A 19,992-nucleotide genomic window follows, 5' to 3' on the forward strand; every position below is an offset into this window, starting at 1 on the left:
AACATCATAACAACACTGCAAATATGGCTTATTAAGGTGACTGTTGTTGTGTCTCCATTTTCTGGAATTTTCTATAGTATAGCAATAAACATATCTATCTATCTCCATGGAGACAGGCAGGTGACACATCCAAGACAAGTTACAGGTCAGATTTGCGAAGAGGCAAGTCCGCTCACAGAAGTATGATTATTTTTTTAAGGTATTTTTCGCCATACTGTGCAACATTTCAGGAAAAAAAGTGAATTTGTGTATCTTTAAGACTGGTCAACATCACTGTAAACTATTTTTATGCCATGATGCTAATAATACTGGAATATGGCTTATACTACAACTGTGTTTTGAATTACAACTTATCTATTCCTAAATATACACTCCACTAAGGGTCAAAAAGCTGTTCTTGTCTATGAATAATGGAGAGAAATTGCAGTACAAAATACATTGGAAATATTCAAAACTTTGACCAGGCCAGAGAACTCTATTTTGAACAGAAAGTTTTCATCCAGCTTACTTTTGAAAGGGCACAGAGGGCACCTTTATCTGTTTAGTTTGAGTAGTGAAACCGTTAACATAACTATTTGAGTAACTTTGTGGCCAAATAAAATACAAAAGTGTATTTAAAGTTCAATCAGACAGAACCAGCACAAGATTAAACTTTTAAACTCAATTTCTTAGATAGAAAATAGAATGACTTGGGTTCACTACAATAGTTATAATATTATGACCCTGTGTCTCTGAAGTGTTGTCGTCTCATTATGAGTTTCACACAGATAATGCCTTGAACGTGCCACAACTGTTTGTATCTGTAACACCACCAATTAGCAGGTATGTCAAATCTTTATAGAAAAAAAAAACATTGTTGAGCAAAAATGATAGACAGATTCCTACCAGAAAACAAAATTAATGAAATCTGGACTGGCCATTTCCAAGACGACAATAGGTCTGGGCAATGTTATCGTCAAACTCTGTATCAAAAACAATGTCACAGTGCACTGGCGCCAATCAGCCTTCAGACTTCAAACCATAAACATTATTGATCATACAAGAAAGACATGGCCAATGGAGTTTTGGTATCATTAAAATGTTACAGTCAGCTCCATCTGCCAGTTGTTCAGCTAGTTATCTTCAGCTAAACTCAACTTTGTGATCAAGGTTAAAGGTCGTAAATTACATAAAATTGGTTCTTGTGAGGTTTAAGCCATGTTATAATGCTGTTACCTCCTCAAAAACATACCTGGAGTTGTGTTTTGTTTCATTCACACGTTTTGAGTAACACTTTATTATTAGTCTGTCTACGGTCATGTCTTAATTCACCAAATGCACCTTTCAAAGTAGATTTCTATGTGCCATTTGAAGTACCGTTTGAAGTACCCTTCGATGTACCGTTCGAAGTTCCGTTCGAAGTACCCGCCCGACGAAGTGTACTCATCCGTGTAGCCGCCTTCATGTCGAAATGGGACACAGAGCGCATTTCAACCTCTGTCTGTGCGCTTGTGGAGAATTTGGCACCGGTGAATAAGTGCCCATTCTCCCCTCTCAGGTGGATAAATCTCTGCCGTCTGCTCGCCGCTCCCTAACGACTAAAGAATATTCTTAAAAAACAACGAATATTAAACATTACGATAGCTACACTAATAAAGAACTGTATGGGAAAATTCCGCTAACCGTTTGGTCAGTTACAACTCAAATGAACAGGATTTTACTAAGGCTGAGTCGCCTCATACAAATATTTACTCAAATTTTAACAGTTTTATGTCGCTCTGATGTAGATGACGTAAACCAGTACTTACATTTGAACATGTATTGCGTAGCATACTCCATTTTCATCTCCTTTTTGCATAGGCGCGGTGCATGATGGGATATAGCAGTGCGCGAAGTGTGCTCGGATGCGTGCTTCGGCTACGGTTGATCCCCGTGACAATGCAGGGCACATTTTCGGCCACATTTATCGGGTGCATGAAATGGGACAGCACATGTCGCACCGGATGTTACGTAAGTCCTTAAATGCACCATTCAGCCCGATTATGCATGTGTATGAAATAAAACACAACTCCAGGTATGTTTTTGATGAGGAACATAGATCACAAAATAGTGTAATATGGTCCTTTAAGGTTAAGCTACGTGTGTGTGTATGTATGTAGGCTCCACTCTGTGAACAAGTGCGCAGAAAAGGAAATAAGAAGCTAAAGTAGGGCTGAGAAACACAGGGTCCTTCCCGATACGCTATACGGCTTATGAAATGATGATGTAATTTTGCAGCACATTGCATAATTAATATATTTGCACATGATACTCTGTGATATATGACTATTTCTAAAGGACCAAATGTATTTTAACAACTGTATTTCTTTGTTAAACCTCTAACTGTATAAAAGTAAAGTGAAATACACCCATTTTAATCACTGGAATTGAGAATATGTCAAATGGGCTGCATAAACAAATTTCCTTTTTCTAAACAAGCAACAAACCCGTGTATACCAGTGCAGATTTCAGTACTGCAGTCCACGATTTCAACACTGTGGCACCAATAGTAGCATCACCACATATTCAACTTTTAGCACAGTCCTATGCTGAACCATGCATCCAGTAAAATGGCCATATGACTATAGTCCTGTCACTATAAATACTATATCAACTTATCATTCAATACATGACAAATGGAACAGTCATTTTTAGAAGTCAATATTTATCGTCAGTACTTTTTCTTTGTACTAGTGGGAAATTTTGTGTTATTTTTAAGTACTACGATGAGATTAAAGTTGTCCAGATTTGAATTATGAATTATAGATACAAACTAACAACTACTAACTACATTTAGACAACTTTTTTTGAGGATAATTCTGCTTTATGGTTTGATTTCAATATTATTGTTTATCGTCTATATTTGATTCAGCAATATATCGCACTTCGAGCTTGTATCATGACAGGCCTATTTGACTACTGTCCTGCTAAGAAAATACTAATTTGAGAGCACGGACTTTCCATAAAACACACACATATTGAAAGCACAAATGTATATATTGCCCCCATAGCTTATAGCAAAGGTTCTTTAATGTTTCACAAGTACCATCTGTCAAAGAGGACCAAGAGACTGAAACATAAAGTCAGAAAGGATAGAAGAGAGTCCTGAGATGTGCATGCTGACTGCTTTTATAGCGTCTCTCAGTGTATGTGTTTGCGAGGCGGGTCTTCTTCTGGTCTGCATGGCATTACACATTAAGAAACTTTGGGCAAAGTCAAACAAGGTGAGTGTTTTATAACCCTCCCCCCTCTCGGAGCTGGGGTCACACACTCCTGAGTGAGAGGGGCTACAGATAAGAAGTGGCTTTAACCAAAATGACCAGAACATAGCTGTTATCTTATTGTCCACATGTCCTTGTAACCCCCCACTGCTAGAAAATACCTTACACGAAAATATTTGGCTATGCCCGAAGAGGTTCATGCACCACAGTTTGAGAAATACACGACATCAAACTTTTGAACAATGATTATCTTCCTATGAATATAAGCTGAATTTAACAAAATCCACATTCCTCTCTCTCACCTCTCGGCTGGTCATTCGTCATCTTATTTCACAAAATTGACACATATGAACTTTAAGCCATGTTATAATGCCTTAAGAACATACATGGAGTTGCGTTTTGTTTCATTCACACATTTGAGTAACACTTTATTACTAGTCCGTCTACATCTCCAAAGCTCAAAATGGTCTGTTCCACCTTATGATGTCACATAGTGCTGGTTTTCATATTAACAGCTACTTTTTTACCTTTAGGTCACAAGAAATGGGCAATTCCAGAGCTGAAATTATCCAAATGATTCTAGTGAAGTTGTGTGTGGAGTTTAACAACACAGTGAAGCACTTCCTGTATCACCACATGACATCACAAGGTGGTTTGGAGTGTTTACTGTTTGAGAAGAACTTAGTTAAATTTGCAGGGTTTGTGTGTTAAACATGTGCGAATGAAACAAAACACAACTCCAGGTATGTTTGTGACGAGGAAACATAACATAGATCAGGAAATAGACTAATATGGGCCCTTTAAACTTAAAATTGCTCATGAAATTATAGATGAAAAAAAAACCCAAACATAATATTGAGAACAGCCAATTCCAAACCCTGATGTAGCACATATAGCAGAGCACTCAGCGATCTCAAAAAGCTGATCCAGTCACTGCTGAATATGAGACTGCACTATTTACTCAGCACTTTGAATAAGATCATGTTACTCTCTACAAAGTTGCAAAGCTGTGAACTTTAATACCATGACAAAATCTGTTGGCCCAAACATGTTTATTTTCATGTTATTTTTCACTCTGAAAGAAGGAAACCAGACCATTTAAAACCTAGGAGCTATCTCTTCGCTGCAGTATTTAACTAGACTCTGTGCTGGCCTCACCTTTGTTAGATTTGTTGGATGTCTCTCCTTTCTCTTCACCCCCATTTCTTGCTTACATCCATCCTGTTAAATAGTCTACCAGCCAAAAGAAAATACAGTTAAAAAAAAAAAAAAAAAAGATGTGGTTTACTATGAAATCATGGAAATGGACAGTATTGTTTGCGGCTTGTATCCAAAAATATGTTCGAATCATAGAAGCTCATCGACGCTAACAGTTATAGGGGCAAATTTGGAGCCAAGTTTCACATTTGGAATTCCAACTGCGAGTATCATAGCAACCAAAGAGCCAATCCGGAGCAAGGCTGTTGAAGGTAACGCCCCTTCCCGGCCACACCCGCTGGTTTAGCAGGGAGCAGGCGCTTAGCAACACTGTCAATCAAACCTGTTGCTAATGCTAGTGGGAGCGACCTCGACGAAAGAAAGAGCCTGATTTTCCTGTTATTAATGATCAAATCTTGAATCTTGGACAAAATAATGAAATAAAAACGCCAGGATCATGTAGATACTGCAGCACGTACAAAAGGAGGGGTGACAATATTTCAGTGTAAAGTGAATTGGAGCCAGAGTCGATGGAGTCGAAAGCGCACCCATGCTCACTTACTATTTCGAAACTGGAGCTAGCAGGTTAGCTATGTCTTTTTATATATAGACTCTATGATCAGAATACAGTGAATGAGACAAAATATGTGATTTCATTATGTTTGCGTGGTTTATCTGTATATTGTCGTTTTATAGATGTACAGTGCAACCGTTTTGATTGAGGGTCAACCACCTGTTTGTCCCCATGTATATTAGTGTTTCATCCAGAATATTCCACATAATGGCATTAAACATATTTATCTCACAGGAAAGAAAAACTGGTGACAATACAAGGCAAGTTATAGGTTAGATTTGTGAAAAGTAGAACGCTGTTGTATCGTGACAGGCCTATGTTTACTTATGTTTTGAAGTTCGATATATTGCTGAAGTAAATATAGACGATAAACGATAATACGGAAACAAATTTATGCCACTGACACAATGTCCCAAGAGCAGATTTAAACCACAAAAATTATTCTAAATGTACAATATTGTTAAAAAAAAAAAAAAAAAAAGCTGCTTAGTTTATATCTGTAATGAGTCATAGAAGTTATTACTTTGACATTTTACAACTTAAATCTCATAATGAAAAAAATAACAAAAACATTTCCCAGTAGTGCAATTTTTTTTTTTTTTTTTTATTTATTAATTTTTTTACACACGATAAATAATGACCCCAAAAAATACTGTTCCAACTTTTATATATTGAACAATACGTCAATATAGTAATAATCATGATAGGCCTAGGTAAACAGATTCATTTTAACGCCATACTGCTGAACATTACAGACAAACAAATAATTCCATGGAGACCAGAAGTCGATGGACCCCCTACCTAAGTAACCTAAGTACCTAACTAAGTCGCATTTGCTTTACATTTTTTGTAGCATTAAAACTAGCGACGGGCGACATGTTCAAACCGCAGTGACAAAGCAGAGATAGTCTCGCGTGAAAACCACCATCAGTTTTCTTTCCTAATACACTGTGATGCAAGGACTAGCATTTATTACTGTCATACCAAAGAGAAGAATGACACATAAATGATAGTGTAGCGCTGTGCTTTACCAGGAGAGTGCAGCCTCCCATCATACTGTTAAATACTGTCTGTGTATGATCCAATGCTTTAACAGCAATAAATCACATAAATAGACTTTGGGAGGGTTGAGTCATGAAGACACAGTGCTCCTCCTCGCCACACCCCGCTGCCTTACATACATCTACATTGTCCCCACTTTGTTCTGTTTAAAATTCAATAGGCTGCTACCGTCTAATTCATGTTGTCACACGCTCCCTCTCTGCTGCCCCCTCTGGTGCTCGGTGTCTATCACACATCAGCAGGGCCTTTATTCGACTAATTAGCTTCAGTTATTTTTTCCCCTGGATTCCTCAGTGGGAGGCCCCAGCAGACAAAGATTGTGATTAGATAAAAGCATCCCAAAGTGACTTCTGGGTAAATTAGCTAAAATTACATTTGGTGTTTTTACTAAAAATCCCAATGTTTTATGGATTTAGTGAAAATTAAAGGTGATCTATGAAACTTTTCAGCTGGAGGGTCCATCACATGCTTGGCTAGATAGTTTCCCGGTATGACATTAAACTTATCTATCTCCATGGAGACAAGTATGTGACACAACAAGGGCAAGTTAAAGTCAGATGGGTTTTTTTTGTTTTTTTTTGTTTTATCTTTTTGACCAATAAAAACATGTGTAATGAATTAAATGTAAGGGTAGTACTTTAAAATAGGGTCTGTTAACCATTCAAGTTAGTTAACCATTCATTTAATAACATATATTACTATAAATACCAGTACTACTCCCAATAACTATTAGTGTAAGTATCACTTCTTGTACCACTTTAAGTACCACTTTAAGTAGCACAAAGTACCGGTAAGTATTAATATAATTTCCAGCGTATTTCCAAGTACCACAGGAAATACCACAATAACTACCATTGCAACTATCACCATAAGTATCAAGTATCTACTCATTACCACCGGAAGTACCTAGAAAGTCCTGAACCCTATTTTAAAGTGCTACCAATGCAACAGTCATAACTCTAATGCCATACAGTGGATTGTTACAAATGAAGCTACAATATCTCCATGGAGACAAGCAGGTACCAGACCCTCCATCATAAATATTGCATAGTATACCTTTATTTAAGCAAAATGATGCAACAAGACTGCTCCGTGTCTCACTTTACCAGTGTAGATTGTTATATTACATTATTATATTGTTTTGGGTTTTTTATTCTATATTTTGTCCTAAAACTGTACTATGAAAGTTACAATTATCCAACACAGTATAAAATATTAGTTAATTTCAACATCGGTCATGATGATTTCAGTAGATCACCGATTCAATGCACCCAGACTCCTTTCAAATTCAAAACGGTTTATCAACTGAATAACAAGAACCTATTATGACACCAATTATGATACCGATCACCATCATTTTCCACCAAACAGAATAACAGGAAAATAAAAAACATGTATAAAAGGTCATAGAGAGGGTGTACACAACTCAGCGCAGACTAATCAACAAGCCTGAAACCAAACGTGTTATTTTGTGTTCACATTTCAAATCATGAGCCCGAAGCAAATCCAATGCCACAGTTCAATCTTGGTATGATTAGGAAAACGTACTTCTCTAAAATGGCAAATAGCTTAAATGAAGGGTCGATTCGAGATGTGTTCTGAGCCCCCCGCGCTGCATCGATATGTTAGGAGTTATTCTGGGAGAACAAGGCCTGTTTCATATTCACCTGCTCTCTCACCTCTGGTCCATTATTTCACACAATCATTTCTATACAGACTAATATATCAGTCATTACTGGCCTCCCTGTGAGCTCCAGGTTAATTTGGCACTTTAGGACCACATGTGGCCCCAATCTCCGCTTTTCTCACTGTTTTTAGATTCACGGCTCGGAAATGTGTTGCATTTTGACTATATGACGAGGTATTGTAAAACGGACGTCAGAAATTGCAGTTAAAGTTAAATTTGCGCTATGGACCTGGATAAGAAATTATAAGAAATTACTGCATCTTGATATAAATTAAAATATGAATAAGTGCTTAATCCTGCCTCAAAAACAAACACATTACAAGAACGATATACACACTTAACACACAACAACTTTCACTAGTAAATAATGCAGTCCCACACACTGAAATGCTGCAGTGTTACATGCCATTGTTGACTTGGCAGTTTGGGCCACAGCTCCATCTGTTGGACCTGGCAGCAGACAGGAGCGACAAGAACGAAGTTAGAATTAAATAATTTGTGAATTGATAAAACACAGTATTTCACACTTATAACACCATATAATAACAGGCTGTGAGTAATTTTCACTGAGTTTGAAGTGGTGTCAAAATTAGCTCTGTCATAAAGTCCAGCTTTTTTCAGTTTAGGCCTTACCTTAAACAGACAGATCCACACATTTGTAACATTGCATCTGGATTCTTTTTTATGTGAGGTGGGACCGGGGCTCCCTGCAGCACTTACAGAATGTCCAGAACACTGCAGCTCATCTGCTGGCAAAAACTAAGAGATGAGAGCACATCAAGCCTGTGCTGTGCAACCTGCTCTGGCTCTTATTTCATATTAGGTGCAATTCAAAATGTTATTGATTGTGTTTAAATGTGCAGCTCTATACTCCACCCAGAGCGGCTCAAGACCAGAGGTGACAGAGCCTTTTCTGTGGCCAGACTAACGAACAGCGCCCTCTGCCTGTCAGAGCCTCACAGTCTTTAACACAGTTTAAGACTAGACTGAAAACCGACCACTTCTCCCTGGCATTTAATACTAGCTACACAGGATATCTGGGTGTTTTATTGTCTGTGTATCACAATATCTGCATATTTGTTTTTTGTTGACTTTTTATTTGAGGCACTTTGAGCAGCTGAAGTGGTATTTAATGTGCTATAAATAAAATTGAACTGTAAGTAGTAGAATATCAAATGTTTTGATTCAACATCCCTAAAGGTGAAATGGGACATATATAATTTTGACTTATGAGCTTTTAACAATGTTTTAACAGTGTCTCATCATCATAAGCTTATTCAAAGGTGTATTTAGATTTATTTGTGCATGTTTTAGTCCTGAATTGTCCTGTACAAAAGGCTTGAGTGGCTCAGAAGACATCCATTTTCGCCTACTTCATATCGCTGCCCACATCTCTGTAGTTACTCATGATTATTCCTAAAATTGAGACTCACATTTAGTGTTGAAAAATGTACTACATAAATGCTGGTAAATGCTGGTCATAAAGAAATGCCGTTCTGCAGTTTTGTACAGGAAGTCAATGCAATTTATGGTGAACAAAATATAGAACATTCATGTTTTAAAACAGGCCTACATGTGTCCAAACACAGCACAGCGTGTCACCTGACAGGTAAAACAGAAGAGCTGAAGAAACCACGCGTCTACAGTTGCAACATGTCCATTTGAAAACGCACCACTGCAGGGCCTTTACAGTGTCTCAAAGTCAAAGTGTTCACATCCAGTCACTGTTTGAAGTGTCTGTTTAAAGCTCAAGCCAAACCATAGAGTGTATAGATAAATGGGCATAGCTAACGCGAGAGCCACCATGTTCCAAATATGAAGTGACCATGGGCACGCTTCCGGCTTAATCAACTCTGGCTCCAATTCACTTCACACTGAAAAATTCTCACTCCTCTCTCTGTAACTGCTCATCATTTTGGTCTCATAATGTTCACACTGACCCGCTCTACACGATCCCGGTATTTTTATTTCACTGTTTTGTGAGTGATTCAACATTTGACCATCATTAACAGTTAAATTAGGCGCCTTTTTTCCCCGAGGTCGCTCCCACTAGCGTTAGCAACAGGTTTGACTGACAGCGTTGCTAAGCGCTCGTTCCCTGCCAAACCAGAGGTGCGAACGGGAAGGAGTGTTACGTTCAACACGCTCGCTCTGGATTGGTTCTTTGGTTGCTATGATACTTGCAGTCGGGATTCCAAAATGTAACTCGGCTCCAAATAACTGCTCTAGCCTCGATGAGCTTCATTTGACTGGAACTAAACGCTGTGGGTGAGATCACACTCACTTAGTCCACTTCTTTACACATTCTATGAACCAAATAGATAATATCCACCAAACACCACACAAATCCTCCACCTTTTTGCTGGTAAAATGGTAGTTCCCAAGTAAATGTGGTGTAGTAAATGTATCCAAGTGAGTCAGTGTAAAGGTTGCCATAATCCTCCTTCTCTGCTCAGGTAACCACGTAGTAAAAGCATAAACAAAAAGTATGTCCTCCACAGTGCTGCCTCTGATCTAAAGTGCCGTATATGGAGAAAACAAAAGTGAAACTTAAGCGCTGCGCTCTGGTTCATTAGGTCTTATTAAAAGCTAATGGGGTCGGCCATTTTGAGCCCTTCTCTTAGGAAAGTTAATGCAGAGACAAGCCTGACGTGCATATTTTCTTATGGAGGTATTAGTCAGGTCACAGGAGGGCAAAACAAATACATGTGGCAAGGCAAGTTTATTTGTGTAGCACAATTGGTACACAAAGTAATTCAACGTGCTTTACAGAATAAGAAAATGAACGTTACAAGAGAAAAGTGCAGAATAAAAATCTTCCAGTCATATGCACAACTAAACAGAACCATTTTGAGCCTGTATTTAAACATTATCAAACTAGAGGCCTGTCTCACATCTTCAGGAAGACTTTACCTGAATAAAACTGAAACGTTAATTCCCCATGTTTAGTCCTGACTCTGGGCACTAGCAGGAGGCTGGTCCCTGAAGTACAGGGACTGGCCTCTTGCTGTAGGAGGCCGGTCCCTCTACTTCATGGTGGGCTTAGGGCTTAGGGCTTAGTGCCATATGCAAATGGTTTATATGGCACTAACATGTGGGAGATGTACTTTGGTGCTAGGCCCTGGAGAGACTCTTACACAAGCAGAGCTGCTTTAAAGTCTATTCTCTGAGACACATGTGGTGGGTTCTATAGCTGTAATTTTTTTATTGAAGTTCTGGCAATCAATATAAAAATATACAATATACTCAAATACAATAGTGAAACATAACAAATCAAAAGTAGTAAAGTACTGTGATTAAGAACAAATTTTACTTAAGTAGATTTAACAGTGGATACTTTTTACTTCTACTTCACTGCATTTCTTTGCACATTTGTTTTGAGTTATAGCTGGACCTTGTATAGTCTAGTACTATGTTTTAAAGTACCGTAAATTTCGGACTACAGAGCGCACCTTGATATAAGCCGCACCAGCTAAATTTGAAGAGAAAATCAATTTTGTACATATATAAGCCGCACCTGAATAAAAGCCGCAGGTTTTCATATTGTAACATGAGACATTTACACAGAAAGACGGTGCACCGACACGCTTTTTTTAAAACTGTGCCTGAAAATTGGCACCAACACGACAACAACACGGGATGAACACATCTGCAGGTTTAGAAAATAAAGCTGCACCAACACGGAAAATCTGCTTTTATTTCCTCTGAAAACTTTTGTCGTCTTTTTACATTGACCAAGTTGGATTCATTGATGTCGAGCTTACGTGCAGTGGCTCTATTTCAGGGGTCGGCAACTCGCGGCTCCGGAGCCGTATGCGCCTCTTTCCGCCTCATACTGCGGCTCTGCGTGGCTTGGGAACTGACACAGACACAGCTCACAGTCCTGCGTAAAGAGCCCTGATTTTCAGACGTTGTGCGCACAGGGGTCAGGAGCAACTTTGGCCCGTCCCTAATGACACACTAATAAGCTCGTCTGTAGATGTATCATGAAAATCCTGCTGGAAATCGCCACAGAAATCTATTTGATGTAGTAGCAAGTTTATTATCTGCTCTTGTCTCCGCGGTGACGTATCACGTATAACACATCAGACACGACGCACAAAAGTAGAGCCACAAGCGAGTGAAAATGAGCCAAAACAAAAGTCTTTGTAGATCTTTTTAACAAAGGGGAAAAGGACAACTGAGGAGCCAGAAGAAGAGACTACGACCTCCAAGAAAAAGAAAGATAAATTTAACAGACAATGCCTACTTAAAATCTGGGTTTGTCGCTGCAGGTGACTCACGCACAGAGTTCGCTCTGCGTAACATACGGGAAAAGCAAATAAGGCAATGAAACCTTCAAAACTGCTTTGGCACATGGAGAATAAGCACCTGGGATTAAACGATACGCTACGAGTTTTTTTGTTGTTGTTTTTTTAAAGAAACTGCGGAGTAGAGTAGACATAATCACATAATCAGCGCGATGCATGATGCAGCGGTTTGGTGAGTTGTATTTTTTTAATGCACTTAAGTTGTTTTTGCCATATTTATCTGCCACGTGTAGAAGGCTTGTCCGTGAAAGTAAAACCTACATTATTCCGTTACATTATTGTTATTATACAGTGTTATCTTCATTTTAGATGTCAAAAAGTATTTGCGGCTCCCAGTGTTTTATTTTACGTGGAAAGTGGGTCCAAATGGCTCTTTGCGTGTTAAAGGCCGACCCCTGCTCTGTTTCCTTTCTGTTTCTTTATCTTAAAAACTGCATCATATCCATTTCATGATGCGCAAAATGATCGTTCAAAATCAAAACTAGTGAATTCTTCAGAGCAGAATCTTTCCCCACGTCTGTCTCACTTTTACGTTTACAGCTAGAGAGCGCCCCCCAGGGTCCGTTATCCAGTAAAATTCCATATATAAGCCGCACTGCTGTAAAAGCCGCAGGGTTCAAAGCGTGGAAAAAAAGTAGCGGCTTATAATCCGAAATTTACGGTATGAATTAACATGCTGTAGTTATAACGTAAATTAAGGATTAAAAAATAGTTTCCTAATAATACTGGCCATTAATTTACAAAAAAAATACAGTACCGGTATAAAAAAAGCCATGTGTTTTACATATTTCAATATAATGTCCTAAACTTCACCAATATTGTTCATTTTTGCAAGTTCAAAACATTTAACAAAACTCAAATTCAGATTTATTCTATTAAGTTCTCTGTTTTGTGATAATAGTCCCGTGATCGCTGTACGTCTGATGTATACTGCAGATCCAATTAGCAGTTACCAGTTAATTATTTTTCTCTAATGTGTGAAATTTAAAGTGTGACATTTCATTTCACTTTCAGAATGTAAACTCACTTTGAAAAACTAATTAAACAATGTGAGACAGTAATTGCAAGCGCCAAAATTTGCCAAAATAAAGCTTTGACTAATATGAGCTATTTAAATGTCAATGTAACTAATGTTTCTATCCATTACAGATACTTCAGATGGTGTAAAATATTCCTTTAATTATTCACACAGAACAGACAAATGACACCTTTCAGACCAATTATAATACTGCATTCCACAAGATCTGCATACCAAACTGTGGATAGCGTTTGGAATTTCAATGTAGAATAACTGTCCACATAAATCACCTTTGCAACGTAATACTGAAAAGGCATTGCTCACACTGTGGTGATGGAAGTCTGTATACACTGTCAGTTCATTTTGTTTTGCAGGGACCAATAATCTGGCCCCCGTGAGGTAATAAATGGTAAATGGTCACATAGTAAAAGAAAAATTCAAATCAAACTAACACAGCTATTGTTTCAGATAGATTTAAGGCAGTGTCCACCAGTAATCTAACCAGAACTGAAGAAGCGTCTTGGATGAGCAGCCAAACATCCTCATTCCTACAACTTTTCCTCCAGTTGACATATTTGAATTTTTCTTTTACTATGGATCATACCTGGACGGCTGAGGCATTACACAGACATAAATGGTCACATATTTATATAGCACTTTTCCACCTTCAAGGCACTCGCGCACGCACTCATACGCCAATGTACGCAGACACAATGGTGAGTTAAGTGTCTTGTTCATGGACACAACAACATCAATCATCTGATAAGCTCAACCAATAATATTTTATAGCAAAAGACGTAATGTGGTCCACTCCATTCAGTGTAGTGAAGAGTGCAGTGAGCGTTACATTGGAGAAACTAAACAGCCACTCCATAAGAGATAAGATATGCCTTTATTAGTCCCACAGTGGGGAAATTCCAGTATTGCACCGCACAGTTAAAGAACAGAAGGAAAATGGTAACATGCAATAAAACAAGATAATAGATAATAGCTTAAAATAATTAAAAAAGAGACTTAAAAAATAAACTAAAAATAGACTCTAATGTAACACACATGTACCAACACCGTCGCAAGAGCTTCTCGGGACCCCAGTCTGCTGTGCATCTACATCTCAAAGCCACTAAACACTCCTTTGAAGATAGTGAGGTACAGATCTTAGCCAGAGAAGAGAATAAATGGTCTGAGGGGCGAGCTAAAGAAGTTATTTTTGTTAAGAAAGACAAGGCCTGAGACATATTCTCTCACCGATCTACAACTGTATCCTCAGACCCAAAACAAACAGGAACAAAGAGAAAAATAGGCGGACATTACAGTTTGAATAGGGTCATTAAAGGTTGAAACCGGAAACAATAGCTGCTTACAGTTTCAGTGTAGTTAGCTCCTCCGTTAAGATAGATATAATGCATTGTTCACCCGCAATCTGACCAGAATTGGATGAGCAGCGAAACGATTTGACCAGTTGACAGTTTTAAATTTCGTCTTTTGGATCAGACCTGGACGACTTAGGGACTGCACAGACAATAATATTTTATGTCAAGAGCAGGATTCGAACTGCCAACCTTCAAATCAATGACCAAGAACCAACTGAGCTACTCTAACCCATATTAGATCAACAACATGGTTTGCAGTTAAGATATGGGATAATTTAGGCATAAATTAGTTTATACTATATATTTGTTTGTAGTTCAATAAACTGATACCTTTTATACGAGTTATTTTTCCAACTTTCAAGTATTTTCTTCTGCATGTGGCCTTTTAAGTCAGTTTATTTTCAGATTATGCAGATTTGTATTGTTCTTTGTAAATGTGGTAATTTCCAGATATAATCCCAGTAAGACAAGAGAAGATTTTCAGACAAAAGCAGAGGCCAGACCCCACGCCCCTGAACCCTGACAGTTTTCCAGCTTGTTTGAGTATGTAGTGTCTGATGTAACTGGAGGAGTGATGAGATTAAAGGATTTGCGGGATTAGCGTTAGCCCAGGAAATTTGAAGCTAACATGTATTCCCATTTGCATTAGGTCTTATTAAAAGCTAATGAGGTCGGCCATTCTGAGCCCTTCTCTGAGGAAAGTTAATGCAGAGACAAGCCTGACGTGCGTATTTTCTTATAGAGGTATTAGTCAGGTCACAGGGGGGCAAAAGCAATACACGTGGAGAGTTCTATAGCTGTAATTTGTGTACTGAAGTTCCGGCAGTCAATATACAAAAAAACAAAACAACTATACTATATACTCAAATACAGTGGTGGGAACGTAATGAAGTTAAAGTAGTGAAGTACTGTACTTAAGTATGCATTTTAGGTATTTGTACTTTACTTAAGTAGAATTTACAGTGGATATTTTTTACTTTTACTTCACTACATTTGAGGACGGGTATCTGTACTTTCTATTGCACCACATTTTTGAACCAGACTGAAAAGTACAAGTATTTTTTTATTATTGTTTGCGACTTGCCGAAAAGCCTGAGGAGTTTATATTTAACACGTTCATAATTTGAGCAAACAGAAATATGCAAAAAGAAAACAGCAAGGAAAATGATTCAGTTGTTTCTGTTGAACAAAATTCAGCACAAATCTTTATTAAAATCACTACATTTGAAGCTTTATTAGATACTTTGAGTTTTTACTCTTTAATTACATTTTTGACAGATACTTTTACTTAAGTAGATTTTTTTTTCATGTGATACTTTTACTATTACTTGAGACTTGTTTTGCTCCGGTAAGTAACAGAATCAAATACTTCTTTCATTACTGCTCAAATATCAGATGCACTAGCTGTTATTTGTTATTTATCCAGGAGGTAGACCAAAACAAAATTTCAATACTAAGAAAAAGGCTTGATACTCCATACAGATTGTGCTACAACACTGACAATACTAGTAGTTTTTCAAAAAATATTTCCATGTAGTCTATTTCTGATATAAATTAAGATCCTACAACTAAATCTATTCAGGAAAAGTCCCATTTGACTTGTATAGGCTGTGCTCTTTTTTCAAAAACGATACCTGCTCAAATGAGTATCTACGTTTCGATCGTATCTGGGTATTGATACTTTTCACAGCACTAGTTAGTTTTTGACCAGTCCAATGCTAATAATATTCATCCTTAACAAGGCGACCATTTAAAAAACAGGCAATCAGTGGTGGAAGAAGTATGGTGGAAGAATACTCAAGTAAAAGTATTAAAAGAACCACATGAAAAAATGACTTAAAAGTATTAAAGTGCCTGTTAAAAGATGTATTTAAAGAGTAAAAAGTAGAAGTATTTTGTGCAGAGTTTGAGATCTAATAAATCAAATGTATTGAGTTTGAAAAAGATTTGTGCTGAATTTTGTTCAACAGAAACAATTTAATTAATTTTTGTCCCTGTTGCTGTTTTTATTTGTATATTTTTGTTTGCTCAAACTATAACCTTGATAAAAAAATAAAAAAACCCCTCTTTTTAGCAAGTCTCAAACAATACTAAGAAAAATTTTTTTAGTGGAGTAGAAAGTTACTCTACTCGACTCTACTTTACTACTTTAACTTTGTTACGTTCCACCACTGCAACCAAGGCACTAAACTATAGCTCAGTGTCATGTTTTTGTCTGGATATCATTCATAGCCGTCAGATTGTGTAGAAATATGTCCTCAGTCAAACTACTAGTCTATTTTCTTCTGTATTCCTCCAAACAGACAAGAGTCTAACATGAGTCACTGCTAAAGTCTTAGGAACAGTATTTATGTGCACTCTTTCAATCCATCAATCTCACTGTCCTCCAGCAAAAAATACATTGTCGTTATCTGTCCCACTTATGTCAACAAAACCTTCACCTGTCACTCCATACCTCTCTTCTCTCCCCCTAGAACTGATACACAGGCCGCCATCTTGGAATGACAAGTGAAAACAAAAGACTGAAAGAATCTCATGAGTACTGTCACTCATAAGTACACACAAGACATACTTTTACGACCTTTGATACTGCGCTGGAGGATCAGTACAAATACTTACACTAAAGGTAAACTAAGATGGTCTTATTTACTTTAAAGTGCACCGTGTGATGTTTGAAAAGCTTGCTTCAGAAACAAAGAGCTGCAGGAGATAATTAGCTGGATGTGATTTCAAAAGCTGTCCACAGTTCTGGCAGTACAAACGGCACTGACAACTTCCAAGAAAATCTATTTTTAAGCAGTTCATAAAAGAAAAGAAGGGAATTATATAAGCTCAGAGTTCTGTATATGGTGTTAGTAAAGAAAGTGATTAAAAGTAGGGAAATGTATTCTATTTTCGTTATAATCAACATTTACAGTCTTTGAACCATAATTAGAGCATATACAGTGTTTTACTAGATGGGGAGAATCGAAGATGGAGGAAGCGGCTGGGGAGTGGGAAGTCAATGCATCAGTTGCTACATTTATATGGTCAGAAAATCGGATAACTGGGGTAATCAGTAAGTCTTTAATTAAACCAGATAATTGGTGTCTACATGCACATCCAGTTTGATAATCCAATACCAAATGTACTTGTGTTAATAGATTTAAAGAGTAAATAATGCTTTTTAAATTTGGTCTTTACTTCACTGACTTTCTGCTCTGAACTATAGAGTTTATATGACAACTCCAGAAATGAGATAATGATCAGATTTTGACTGCAAAGGTCAATACAAATGTTTGGGTGAATTTCATTGCAGCACCTATTGGACTTGTGTCATTCATAAACTATTGAATAACACAGATCCTATGTAATCTTTAGTGAGTAATTTCCAGGCATAGTTATCCCACTTTGTGCACAGTTAGAAGCTCTGAGTGCATTTGCACATTCTGAAATGTTTCTGTCACTAAATGTCTTCATTATGGGTCGACCTTTTCAAAGGTCAAGAGTAATGTTTTCCAGCAGATCCAGTGGGACTTTATCAGGGTAGGCCAACAGCAAATCATTTTATGTTACATTTTAGGATCGTTTACATGTATTGTACGCCATTTGTACTAAACGTTAACTTTGAGGCTGTTGGATTGACTTGCAAATTATTAATTTTCATTTGATTAAGTGTAATATATACTGTTTCAAACTATTCTAAAGCCATAAGGAAAACTCAAATTAATTAACACATTCAAAATTTTAAATGACCTACCTTGAATGCAGTAGTGCTGTATGAACAAATATGTATAAAAATATATGTATGCTTTTGAATGTACATAAAAGCTGCCACCTGGATTTAACTAAGAAAATAGGTTGTTGCTGCAGTTGGTCAGGTGTGGGTTCAGCAACAGTCTGTGCTCAAAGAATGAGGTCAGCTGACACCTGAATATACTGAATGACCAGGTTATTACATCAATGGATTTTTTTCTTCCCTGATGGCACGGGCATATTCCAAGATGACAATGCCAGGATTCATCGGACTCAAATTGTGAAAGAGTGGTTCAGGGAGCAGGAGACATCATTTTCACACATGGATTGTCCACCACAGAGTCCAGACCTTAACCCCATTGAGAATCTTTGGGATGTGCTGGAGAAGGCTTTGAGCAGCGTTCAGACTCTACCATCATCAATGCAAGATCTTGGTGAAAATTAATGCAACATGTGGATGGAAATAAATCTTGTGACATTGCAAAAGCGAAATCGAATGCGTGCTGTAACCAAAGCTAAAGGCGGGCCAACGAAATATTAGAGTATGACCTTTTTTTTTTTTGGTGGTTTGGTTTTTTATAAGAGGTGATTATTTAAGATTTACACATTAGAAATATTGCAAAATTGAGCAGCTTCACAGTTGTACAATGTATTCTAACTGCTTAACTGGTTGTAGCAATCATAATCATAATCATAATACCTATATATTCTAGTGTAAAAGTGTATATTTTATTAATGAAGTCAGTGCAAAAAACAGCAAAACACTAAAATTCGTTTCATTTAAAGGTACACTGTGTAACTTTTCTGTTGGATGGTCTGTAGCCTGTAGCACCACGACACAAAGTTACAGGTCAGATCTACGTGGTGGCCTCACTCATAGCACGGTTGTTTTTAGTTGACCTTTAACAAATAAAAACACCTGTAAATGAATAAATGCATGATAGATTTACTTTAATACTGTGCAGGTGTCAGCAGGACGCCCTCCCAGAAAAGTTACACAGTGCAGCGTTATCTTGCTGCACATCACAAATATAGTGTTTGAACATCTCTTTACCTGTATATTTTGTATCTGGTGGAGAATCCCCCTGTAAACCTCTCTCTGAACTCTGTGTACTCGGGACATCTGTGGAACGGCCCCTTCTCCGAGAGCAGCCAATCCAGTTGGCCTTTACTCTGCCGAGCGCTGAACCCCCAAGCTGTCGAGCCGGAGGGGTTAGAGGGCGATGATGACGACGATGAGGATGACAGGGGCTTCCCACTATTCGCTCCAGGCGCTCCCACTTCAGCACCACGCCCGGGCCACGGCAACCACAACAAAACCCATGGCAACCATAGCAGCATCAAAGAGGACCATCTAACAGAGGGGGCGGAGCCATGGGTGTACCTCTCTTTTCTGATTGGCCAAGGAGTCGCCATGGTCCCGGGTGTAATGTTCTAGGGCACCTGGGACCAGCATTTCTTCTGGCAGTCTCCTCCCGCCGACCTGAAAGACAAAACAACAAGGAACAAGGTTAAGTAATTGGTTTACTTCACATTTTTGGTGTAAAATTTCTCATTGCAAAACATAACTGACTATGATTCCAAAGTCAGTTCTTATTGCCCGATATCAAATGCGGGTTCATGAAGGGTTTATGGAAGCACTAAATATGAACTTCTTACAAAATGAAGACTGTAAATTGAAAGGCATAAAGCACAGCCCATGAAATGATGCAAGTGTGTAAGTGTGTTGTAATTCATAGTAGAAGTTGAGATATTAAATCGAATGGTATGAGTTATGCTAAAGGTAAACTTCACTGTACC

The 19,992-nt window shown here is 37.9% G+C and overlaps 1 protein-coding gene across 1 annotated transcript in view; it reads right to left on the reverse strand.

Annotated features, from left to right (window-relative positions):
• Nucleotides 1-19,667, reverse strand: part of brinp2 (bone morphogenetic protein/retinoic acid inducible neural-specific 2) — a 107,960-nt gene extending 88,293 nt beyond the window's left edge. Inside the window, exon 1 of the mRNA XM_033982943.2 lies at nt 19,247-19,667. Within this exon, the coding sequence (XP_033838834.1) occupies nt 19,247-19,608 (362 nt within the window). The 5' untranslated portion in view covers nt 19,609-19,667. The remainder of the gene's footprint in view (nt 1-19,246) is intronic.
• Between the last annotated feature and the right edge of the window lie 325 nt (nt 19,668-19,992).

The sequence above is a fragment of the Periophthalmus magnuspinnatus genome, chromosome 17 (assembly GCF_009829125.3).
Source record: "Periophthalmus magnuspinnatus isolate fPerMag1 chromosome 17, fPerMag1.2.pri, whole genome shotgun sequence".
NCBI classification, from domain to species: Eukaryota; Metazoa; Chordata; class Actinopteri; order Gobiiformes; family Gobiidae; genus Periophthalmus; species Periophthalmus magnuspinnatus.